General features: G+C 38.9%; 1 protein-coding gene across 1 annotated transcript; it reads left to right on the forward strand.

The window, feature by feature from the left end:
• The first annotated feature begins 1530 nt into the window (after positions 1-1530).
• LOC149402278 (cytochrome P450 93A3-like) lies at positions 1531-3504 on the forward strand. Its single transcript, XM_089608301.1, has 3 exons — positions 1531-2009; positions 2369-2804; positions 2872-3504. The coding sequence occupies exons 1-3, from the start codon at positions 1531-1533 to the stop codon at positions 3502-3504; spliced, it is 1548 nt and encodes a 515-aa protein (XP_089464427.1).
• Positions 3505-12560: the final 9056 nt, after the last annotated feature.

The following is a 12560-nucleotide window of genomic DNA, read 5'->3' on the forward strand; positions in this document are numbered from 1 at the left end:
AAAAATGTTTGATGAAAAATTATGTTTAACGCATCATATTTACGTTTCCATTTATTTTTTTTGATAAATTTCAGTTATTTCCATATTTAAGGTAGTAACGTGATTTTTCTACATCTATGGTATTAAACATGATTTTGCATCAAACACAATGGATCTATTTTTGAAGATCTCGACGTCATGAATCCCTAGGATTTGGAATCACTTAATTTCAAGTTCGTAAGAGAAAGATACGAATTTTTGAAGTTTTGATGCAAAAAAATATTATTTGAAAAAAAGTAGGAGAGAGAAAGTGACGAATTTGTTAATAAATAAAGGCAAATCAGACCTTAATTATTGCCACATAAGTCATTTGGCTATATCCCTAAATATTGTCAAACATAGGCTAAAAATAAATTTCATAGTTTTATTTTGGCTATTTTGCTACAGATTACCTGTTATTGTTTTCGTTAAAAAGATTACCAATTGTAATTGTTATCGCTTATAAGAATAATTATTGTTATTTTTACCATTAATAAGATCAGCTATGAGATTAACTGCTATTTTTGTTACCGTTAATAAGATTAATTATTGTTCTTGTTATTCGTTAATAAGATTAAATATTATTATTGTTACCGTGAACAATATTAGCTATTGTTATTGATACCTTTAATAAGATTAACTATGAGATTAACTATTGTTATTGTTACCGTCAATAAGAATAACTATTATTATTATTATTATTATTATTATTATTATTATCAATAATAAGATTAACTATTTATTTTGTTATATTGTTAATAAGGTTAACAATTGTTCTTGTTATTGTTAATAAAGTTAACAATTGTTATTTTTACCGTTAATAAGACTAGCAATTGTTATTGTTATTGTTAACAATAATAACAATAATTATTATTGCTATCGTTAACAAGATTAAATACTATTATTGTTACAATTAATAAAATTAACTATTATTTCAAATACTAATTGAAAATGGTAATATGTGAACATATATAATATTGACTATTCTCTTAAATAAAAATTGGGCCATAATTTTAATTAACCTCTCAAAAAGTGGCTAACCCCTTACGAATCTCTTTTTTTAATTAAATGATTTCGGAATCGTTAGGGTCCGTAAGCATGTAGTTTTTATAACTCGCACAAGCATATACGTACATTTCGTAATAGTTGACTAAATATGTTTTCAACATACATAGGATTATAAGAACTTATAAGGGTAAATATAGGCGAAGGGCTTTATGTTTTCTTATAAAATAATAATATGTTCGTATTGATCTTGCAACCGAATACTTAAATATCAAGTGGTAGAAGAAAGTGTTTAAATTTGACAATCAACTTTCTTATTTAATAAGTCATAATTGGCACGACAAACACACAACGAATTGTACTCCTTAGAAATCAACGTTGGATGGTACATATAGTAAGACCAGAAGAACGATGGTGAGATAAAATCGATAAGTTGACAAAGGGCATGTATAAAATCCGTGCCAGATATTGCTCATATTTCTTATACATACTCTAAATATAGAGACGATGGTGAGTGAGATTTCAATGAACACCGTTAGCGCAATGTGGTCGAATCATGTAGACCACGTCAGCATCATCGGCCTGGTCCTCGCCCTGGGCGCCCTCTTGTGGGCCCGGAAGAAGCGGCCCGGGAGGCTCCCTCCGGGCCCGCGTGGGGTGCCACTGCTGGGGTACCTGCCGTTCCTTGGGCCGGACCTGCACCGCGAGTTTGGTGACATGGCGGAGCGGTATGGGCCGATATTGAAGATGTGGCTGGGGAACAAGCTGTGCGTGGTGATATCATCGCCGGAGATGGCGGAGGAGGTGCTGCGGGAGCAGGACACGGTGTTCGCCAACCGCGACTCCACCGTGGCCGGCACCATCATGTCCTACGGCGGCAACGACATCGCGTTGGCCTCCTACGGCCCCGGCTGGAAGAAGCTCAGGAAGATCTTCGTCCGAGAGATGCTCAACAACTCCATCCTCGACACTCTCTACGCTCTCAGGCATTCAATTCTCCATCATCTTTATATATCTTCATGAGTATTAATGTTCGTCAGCCAAGGCCGGCTAAGGAGAGGGCAAGTGGGTCATTCCCCAATTCCCATCCCCTCTCCCGAACAAAGGATCATTGTTTCTCAAAATATATTTCTATATCTAAAATTATTATAGTTTTAACTTTTAACTGAAATTTTACCACAAGCTAGTATACTTTACGTAAATATATATCTCCAAATACACGTATATATTTCTAGCATTTACGTACATGTAGTTTTTTAATTAGTTTATATGACAATTACTAGAGAGGGCCTTTTTGTCCAAGGCCCCAAAAAAATTTGCACATAAGTAATCTTGTTTATATCAGGCGCGAAGAGGTGAGGAAGTCCGTGAAAGAGATACATGGGCGGGCGGGGGAGGCGGTGGACATGGGACATGTGGCATTCCTGACAGCCATGAACGCAGTGCTGAGAATGTCCTGCAGCTCGTCCGTGGAGGACGCTGCGGCCTTCAAAAAGTCGGCGGAAGAGATGGTGAGGCTGTTAGTCACTCCCAATTTGTCCGACCTCTTCCCTTGGCTCGCAAGGTTCGATCTCCAGGGCATCGCCAGGGACACAAGGAAGGTCAACCGGGTTTTCGAGGAGATGTTCGATGCAGCGATTCGGGAGAGAAAGAAGAATATGACGTCGAGAGAGACTGATACGAGCTCGAGGAAGGACTTTTTGCAGTTCCTAGTGGATCTCAACCAGCAGCAACAGTCCTCCATTCCAATCAGCGACGATGAACTCAAAGCGATGATCACCGTACGTTGATATATGAATTATATGATAGCGCTATTTTGGTCTCTAACATTTTTTAAATATAATATAGGACACCGTGTTCGGGGCAACTGACACTACTTCGACAACAGTGGAATGGTCGATGACGGAGCTTCTCAACTGCCCGGAAGCGATGGCGAAAGTCTGCGAAGAACTCACACGAGTGGTTGGGCTTAACAACATAGTCGAAGAGTCTCACTTGTCGAAACTCACTTATCTAAACGCGGTGATCAAAGAGATACTCCGGCTACACCCACCGCTACCTTTCCTGTTACCCCGGTTCCCCGGGAAATCCACCACCGTGGCCGGGTACGACATTCCTCAAGGCGCCAAGATCATTGTGAATGCATGGGCGATCCACAGAGACCCAAGGAGCTGGGAAAGCCCTTGTGAGTTCAGGCCAGAAAGGTTTCTCTCGGGGGATGCTGAGAAAATGCGTTTCAACTCTACCAGCAATTTCAACTACATCCCGTTTGGGTCGGGCAGGAGAATCTGCCCCGGACTGCCTCTGGCTGAGAGGTTCACCATTCACGTTTTGGCTTCATTCCTGCACATGTTTCATTGGAAACTCCCTGCGGATTCTACACTCGATCTCTCCGACAAGTTTGGGAGTGTTCTCAAGAAACGCCACACTTTAATCGCTATTCCCACTCCAAGGCTCTCTGATCCACACCTCTACGCTTGAACATCACTATTTTTCTTCCTTTTCTCGTTTCTCAGTACGTAACATATTTCTGTATCCAGTCTTTTATTTTCAACACCAATAAATAATCTCTCTTTCTGTTAGTATCTTATGTGCAACAAGAAATAAGTGATGCAAACTAAGCTATGTTTGGAAAATAATTCAACACATTTCCACAGCCGTTGTCTATAATCTCTGACCCACTATGTCACGTTCATGGAGTACGTACGTAAGCCTTGCAGAATTTAGATAATAATCGGAAGCAAAAGCAAAAGCAAAAAAAAAAAAAAAAAAAGAGTTGATTAATTGATGCAATATGGGTTGTTTATAAAAATTGCAGGACCTAAAGAAATTGACCCATCCGACTCAGAAGTAGTCTGCTTTATTCAGATGCAGACATTCTCTAAACTACACGGCAATAAGAATAAAGCATGATTTATACAAGGCATAAACTAAATTAAAAGTTTAGAGACCAATATGACGGCAAAGAAACAATTAGGCAGCAATGTGTAGAATCAGGCACAAGACGATAAATTTTACGTAGATTCAAATAAACAGAGAAGGCGTACCACGTTTTTTTTATTAAACAAAGAACAGCCACCACACTGTCGTGTCGTCATGTTCCTGCATTTTTCCACAGCCGCCGGTCGCCAGTCACCTTGCCCAAGTAGCCTAAACTTGTCCACACCTCGCCTTTGAGATCCGTGTGTATGTCAGTAATTGTTGACAAATTCCTTAACTTTCAATTACCACAACACTCAGAAAAACAACACAACACTCAAAGACAGCTAAAAATAAAAGACCACACAGAAATTGTTTACGATGTTCGGTAAGAGAACGACCTACTCCCCGCCGAGTTCCTCCTTCGGTACCCTCGGATATGCACTAAATCAGAAGAAATATTTCACACTCGAGTCTCTCCTCAATACAAGAAATGCCCAAATTCTGAGATTTATCAAGAGAAAATATTCCCCTAATCCTCATTAACTCTCAAAACGTAATTCTCTCTGTACAAAAGACAACTCTCCTGATATCTTTTTCTGGGACCTCTTCTAATTCATTATTTTATTGCCTTTTTATAGTACTAGACTTATTCACTCCGTCTTCTTAGTGCAGAACCGAAACTTTGCCTTCAGATTCATCACTCGAAACTCAGCTCCATAGAAGGCTAAGGTTGTGTTGACTGAGTCACCTACCGGAATGCAGCTTTATTTTAGGCAATTTTTCTCCAACCACACTGTAAATATTGTTGGTTTTAGCCCCTGAATCAAAAACACCAAAAACAGAAATAGAGAAAGAGAACTTTGCTGAGAAATAAAAGACAAGTCTGGGAAATATATATATATTTTTTTAAATAAATGACATATTTAGTCCCTCAACTATGTAGCTTTTAACGCTTGCACCCCGAACAAAAAAAACGGAGAAATCAATCCTCCGTGTGAGTCATTACTATGAATTTGGTCCTTCTGTTAAAGTGGGCGTCAAAAATGCCGGAATTGGACCACGTGTATATCACGTGTTGGGCATGAAATGGGTAATTTGGCAATTTGATAATCTTGAATGAAATGCTCTGATAAAATTCTAAACTAATAGAAAGGAAAACAAAGTTTAAATTCCCGGAAAAAAACCCCTAATTTCATAATGGCGAAAACGAAGGGAAAATCTCCGGCAAAGAAGGCGCCGCGTAGATCAGTTCAGTCCGTGGGAGCGAGGAAATCGATGGCGAAAAAGAAATCTGCTTCCAAAAGTAATCAAACACCGATGCAAACTGGGGGATATGGTGAGTTTTCAATATTTTGTTTTTGTCGAACAAAAGAAAGAATAAAGAATGAATGGGTTGGACTTGTGACCACTGCGTTTTGTTTTTGTCGAACAAAAGAAAGAATAGAAGAGTGAATGGGTTGGACTTGGGACCACTGCGTTTTGTTTTTGTCGAACAAAAGAAAGAATAGAAGAGTGAATGGGTTGGACTTGGGACCACTGAGTTTTGTTTTTGTCGAGGGTGGTGTTTGTTAATGGGTTTTGTGGTCCCGTCGTTTTTTTTTTGTGTCGATGTTTATTAATGTGTGGGGTCTCGATGTTTATTAATGTGTTTAGGTCGGTGGTTGTGACTGTATTTAATATGTTTTTTTGGTGTATATTCGTTTTGATTTTTCAAGAGGAGTTGCTTAACTCTTTCAAAATCAATATGCACCATGGTGGATGTTTGGATTTTGATGGTGACAGAGTCAAATACGTTGGCGGTACTGTTAGCCATTTTCAGTTTGTGGACGTCGACAAGATGTCTATTGTGGTGCTAAACAAGTTGTTGACCAAGCAGTTGGGTTATACAAGTGGTGCTAGCTACTTCTTGAAATCGGGTACTGGCTCGATGAAGCTGTCATATGAAAGTGACAAGGATTTGATTGACGACATTGCTGAGATTCTGAAGACAAAGTGGGAGGTAGATGTCTTCTGTAATCATCCGCTTGGTTGTCCGAGAAGTAGAGAATATTATAGCAATGAGCGCATCGTTCTTGTTGATGGTGCACAAGATGAGTATCCAGTTGGCAGTGAGCAACATCATCGTGGAGAGCCTAGTGATGAGCATAGTGAGCAACAGCAACTTGAAGAGCCTAGTGATGAGCCTAGTGAGCAACAACGAGATGGAGAGCCGAGTGAGCTACATCAGTGTGAAGAGCCTAGTGAGCATGGGAAACCTAGTGAGCAAGAACAACATGAAGAGCCGAGTGAGCATGGGAAACCTAGTGAGCAAGAACAACATGAAGAGCCGAGTGAGCAAGAACAACATGAAGGGCCGAGTGAGCAAGAACAGCTTGGGAAGCCTAGTGAGCAAGAACAGCCTATTGAGCTCGATCAACATGATGATGAGCATAACATGTCAGACATGGATTCTGATACATGGGCAGCGTACCAAAGTCAACCAACTGAGGAAGATTTTGGGTTCGAGTTGAGTGACGAGGAAATCGACGTGGACATGCCAGGTGTTGAAGATGCGCTTGTAGTGCTTCGTGATAAGGGCAAGCGTATTCTCAGTGACAATGATTCTGAAGATGACAGTGATGGTGACTACGACATCGACCAAGACGTTGGAGGTTATGACACTGAAACAGACGATGAAATTGAAGCTGAAGATGAAAAGTATAGGAACAAGAGAAACCCAAAGAAAAAGCTTCCCCGGTTTCAAGAGTTTAGACCAGACACGGATATGAGACTTTTGAGCTTTAAATTAGGGTTATCTTTCCCTAGTTCTAAAGCTTTTAAAGACGTAATAAGAGAATACGCTATTCGAGAAGGCAAAGACATCTATTACGAAAAATGACAAGACACGTGTAAGGGCCGAGTGTAAGGATAAAGCATGCTCGTGGGTTTGTTACGCGTCTACTTTGGGAACCAGTGGTGTATTCATTATCAAGACGTACAATCATGTCCACTCTTGTCCCAGAGTGAATTGCAACAGATTTGCTACATCGGCATGGCTGGCCAAGACTTATATGCAATCATTCAAAGACCAAGAATCTTGGTCAGCACCGGATTTCATGAATCGTGTACTAAAGGACTATGTCCTAGAGTGTAATGTCGTGAAAGCATACAGGGCAAAAAGGATTACTACTAAGGCTATTGAAGGGTCTAACAAAGAGCAGTACGCGGCTCTATGGGACTACGCAGCGGAACTGAAGCGGTCAAACCCGGGTTCAACAATTGAAATAGAAACAGAAGCAGGCCCCGAAGGTAAACTAGTTTTTAAGAGGATATACATCTGTTTTGAGGCTTGCAAACAAGGGTTTGCACACTGCCGACCAGTGATTGGTGTTGATGGTTGCCATATCAAAGGTCACCATACTGGGCAGTTACTTTCGGCAATAGGGATAGATGCTAACAATTCTATGTTCCCTATTGCCTATGTTGTGGTCGAGTCAGAAGGAAAGTCATCCTGGAATTGGTTTTTCAAGTTCTTGAAGGAAGATCTGAAAATCAACAACGAACACCATTGGACCTTCATCTCCGATAAATAAAAGGGTTTGCAAGAGGCTTTGAATGATATCTGGGATGAGGGTTCAGTTCAAGGTGAACACCGGCATTGCGCACGCCATCTTCAACAAAATTTCACCAAGGTAAGTAAACTCATGTCTTCTACAATGTCAGTGGAATGATTAAGTAATGTCGCTGAAATGTAACAGGTTTTTAAAGGCCAATTTTTGAAGACTAAAATGATGGCCGCGGCTATGGCGTTCTCAAGACCTCGGTGTGAGGCAGAACTAGAGCTTATCAAGGCTGAAGACGAAGACGCTTATAAATGGCTAATTGAAAACGTCCTCAACATTGGGCAAGGTGTAATTTTAGGACGGGACCAAAGTGTGAGATTCTTCTGAATAATCTCTGCGAAAGCTTCAATGGTACTAGGGCAATGCTAATGGCAAGACAGAAACCGATCTTGTCCATGTTGGAGCGCATACGGATGTATCTCCTTCAGAGATTCACCAAACAAAGACTGGCTGCAGATAAATGGAAAGCTGATATAGGACCACGCATTTACAAGATCCTGGAAGTGAACAAAGTGCTAAGTGCACAAAATATACCTACGTGGGCCGGTGACGCTGATTTCCAAGTCTCCAACATGTATGGATCGCAGTACGCGGTCAATTTGACAAGGTAGACATGCTCTTGCCATAGATGGGATCTTTCAGGTAATCTTTTAGCTTTGATAAACTCTGTTTGTACAATACATTATATAGCTTTCAAGTAATCTTTTTTAGTTTAAATTATGTATAGGCATACCATGTTCTCATGCAATTAGTTGCATTTGGTTCAATAAGGCCGACCCGGTGAGTTATGTGTCTGATTGGTACAAGAAGCCAGCTAACCAGAACACGTACGCTCACAAGATTATTCCAATTAACCCGTTAGAACAATGGCCACGAACTGGTTTGGCACCTATGTCCATGCCACCAGACAGAGTCAAACCTGGACGTCCAAAGAAGCTCAGACGACTCCAACATGATGAAATTGTTCCCACTACCAGAAATTTGGCCTCTAACTACTGCCGAAAGCTGTAGTCATTTTAAATCCACTACAGTTTACTGACTGTCATCTATTGCACTGGAGTCTTATCTCTTTGATTATGACTACAGTGTTTGGCCGTAGTGTATCTGTTTTATAAGAATGTAGTTAAAATATATAACTACATTGTTTAGATGTAGTCTTACTAGTGGCATCTATAATTACTACAACGTTATGCTGTAGTTATATAGAACTCAATTACATACGATAAAAAAAAAACTACAGTTTTAACAAGTAGTCTTAATTGAGTCAATTAGACAGACTACGACGTTTTTGTGGCATCTATTGACTCGAGTCTTATCTTTTTGTCTATGACTCCAGTGTTTTCTGTTGAAGACTACATTTTTATAATGTAGTTGTTCAAATTTTGAGTCAATAAACACTACAGCTTTAAAGAGTAGTTATAATTAATTGAGTTGGACAGACTACGGCGTTTTTGTGGCATCTATTGCACTGGAGTCTTATCTCTTTGCCTATAACTCTATTCTTTTCTGTTGAAGACTACATTGTTTAGCTGTAGTTTATATTTATGAAATTATATTTTTACAATATAGACTACATCTTATTTCTGTAGAGCATTTTTTTTAATAAAAATATATATTTAAATACATTTATAATATATAAATATCCAATAAAACACATAATAATAATATCCAAAAATCTCATATTTCATTCAATCAATAATAAATATCATTTACATAAATATGGCATTACAAGTTTTTGGAATATAAGAAATACACCCAAAATTAGTACTGGAAAGTGAACTCCATAATAAGCATGACCAATCATAACAGTTATACTCTTATATTTTCAAGTAGGACTTGCAGAGCTATCATTCAAACAAAGACCAAGTCATTTACCGGCAGAGGGGGGGACAAAGCATAACTTGTACCGATCCGGGGCCCGAACCTTCCAAGCCAATGCCACCACGTTGCTCAGAGCCTCCGCCGTTTCTCACAGCGCCTCCGCTTTCCAGAATCGTTGTGAGCTCTGTGGAGCCCGCCTATGCCGCGCAACAACCTCATTGCGGAGCCTAGACCTTCACACAAACACAAGACCCAAAACAAAGAAACCAAAACAAGCCTTCACAAAATCCAGTACCAAATGACATTGATTTAACAGACTTGCAATACAAGATTAGTAGATTACTTCTTTTGGGTCTTTAATTAGCGTATCACTATTGGAATTTCGCAAAACACAATCAGCCATATTTAGATTTCCCATCCCATTGAACATCACCAAAATTAGCAGCTCTTATTGATTAAGGACTGATCTTTATTGTAAAACTCTCAAATGTATGACCAAGAGATATTTTAAAACAGACATACCGTTGTTCCAGTTTCAGAACTTAGGTGTGGAGAGTTCAAGTTGTCGCTTGTACGCTGAAGAAAAAAAATAAAAATCTCCTTATTAGTAGGCAGTTGATAAATTAAGACAACAGAAGTGAGGTTATACAAAATATCTTGCCTTGACAGATAAGGAAAGCGCTAATGCAACAGCCCCTCTCAAACCTGACCATATGAGAACAAGAGCCTCTTTCCAGTCCAAGCCATAGCCAAAGTATTTCAGAAATGGGAATGAAACTCCAACAACAATTACTCGAGTCACTTGCACATAAACGTAGAGAAGGACTAAGTAGGTCCATGAAGCTCCTGAAACAATAAAAATACGAGTGTTTTTATCATTGTATCTATACAGATGGATACTATTTGAAAGATACTTGAATAATTTTAAAGACAGACAAAAAATGGATGTTACACTTTTCTTTTTTCTTTTTTTGAAACAATAACTTTATTATATTAAGAGGCAACAGCCTGATTTACACATAAAGATGAGTTGATAGATGCCTATCCTTAGGATCCAACGTCAATCCAGCACGCGAACCCCAGAAAACAAACCACAAACGAAACATCAGCCACTACTATCGGCATAGACCTATTTACACAGGGAACCCAAAAAATGCCCCAACATTATGGACAAGATCATATCCCCTTAAAGGTACATGGATATGATAAACAACAACAAAAATAGGGTGTTCTTCAAACCTGAATCCCTAATTACATTGATGTTTCACTTGACATCATAGATTTATTCTTCTAAAAATAAACCCAATTTCAAGTGCATAACGATCAGACGAAATTCTTTGGGAAGAAAAAATAATTATATCATTCTTCTTTCTTTTTAATCAGTTACATAAAGTATTAAACACCTGAGTTGTTGACAGATGATACATTCTACAATGTCCTTTTCAACAAACAAGATTAACAAAAGAAACTGAATGACCTCATTTACAAAGGATAGAATATTTATAATAAATAAAAATACCGTTTAGTCTTCTTAACAATAACATAATATATAGAGTACAGAGTCAAAATAAATCATTCATTATTAAAAATACATTTGACAATGTCCAGTTTCAACATAACAGTACCACATCACTAAAAAAACGTGCATTAATTCATCCACACATGATAAAATTGTAAAAGTTTCAAGACATACCATTATGAAAGACATGGTTATCACTCAGAATTCCTTCAGCTATGACCACTCCATTGCAGAAGAAATACAGAGAAGAAAGTAAATAGACCAACTTTGAAACGCAAAACATGAGATATACCATGCGCACAGCATAGTTGCTCTCATCGGTTGAGAACTAGCTACGAAAATAATTTTTTTTTAGGAGGGGTGCGCCAAGGCCCGAGTGGTACTGCAAAATCTGGGCGACCTGATCCACGTATCAGATATACTAGCTACGAGAATTATATCATCAAGTTATACCAACAACTTTTCCAAAGAAACAACTGAATTGTATAGCAAGCGCTATTAAATTGGAGAACAAGTAAAGTTTAACTACGAATAATTGAATTATTTTTCCGACATCAGACAGATGAAAATGTGCAATGAACTAAGTAAAAATAATAACCTTAGAATAAGAACCTGCTGCTCTAAACCAGGTTGAATTCTTGTGAGTCAGATCTGTCACCTCGCAAAAGAACATTATGAGGCCAAATAGCCACTTTACCCCGCTGCTTATTCTCGGACAGATTAAGGTCTAAGATGCTCATCCCTGTTTTACTACAACTGATCTGTCCTATTTTACCACAACAGATTGCCACCACCAATAATAAAAAGTAATAACCATGTTGAAAATTACCACAAACAACTGATCTGTCCTTTGAACGGCGTCCTTAACTGACCAGACTTTCTCATTGCATGACCAAACCAGACTTCTGAGCAGCTTCCTTGCGCTTGGTAGCAGGGACAGTGGCTCGATCGCGGGACAGTGGCTCGATCGCGGGACAAAGGGTCTGAAAAAAAAAAAAAACTAATACACACACCCGCAGAGTTAGGCAACACACACACGCACATCACATAAACACACACCCGCAGAGTTAGGCAACACACACACGCACATCATAAAAATATTATCCAAAAAATTGAATCAAACCATCATCACTACTGTAACAATTTAAAATATGCTTATCTAAGTATTGCAAGAAAGCCTACATATGTGTGTGTGTGTGTGTGTGTGTGTGTGTGTGTGTGTGTGTGTGTGTGTGTGTGTGTGTGTGTGTGTGTGTGTGTGTGTGTAAGAGATGGGTAGAAAGATGCAAAAGGCTAAGAACCCGTTGCTGTAAATTTATAGATCTAGATACTTTTATTGAATCAAAGAGAACTCAGATTCAATAACCTAGTTCTTGGAGATGCACAAAACAGGGAAATTAAGCCCTTAAAGAACTGACCTAAACTCGGACCATATTTCACGTGCAAGAACCTTCTACATGACCGAACGAGGGAAGTAATAGTCTCAAAATACTCTTCTCTGTATTCTGATTCAAGTAAAAACTCTAATCACCCTAGAAACCAAAAATTACGTTAAAGTAGAAGAAGAATTACAATTAAGTACCTGATCTCCTCCCGAACCTTCAGCAAAACTGGACTCTTCAGTGTGCACATCATCGTAAAGGACTTTCCATAAATATCACAGCAACTGAGTA

This window comes from Urtica dioica, chromosome 3 (assembly GCF_054948205.1).
Source record: "Urtica dioica subsp. dioica isolate 48M chromosome 3, U.dioica_male_clone48M_v1_H2, whole genome shotgun sequence".
Lineage (NCBI taxonomy): Eukaryota > Viridiplantae > Streptophyta > Magnoliopsida > Rosales > Urticaceae > Urtica > Urtica dioica.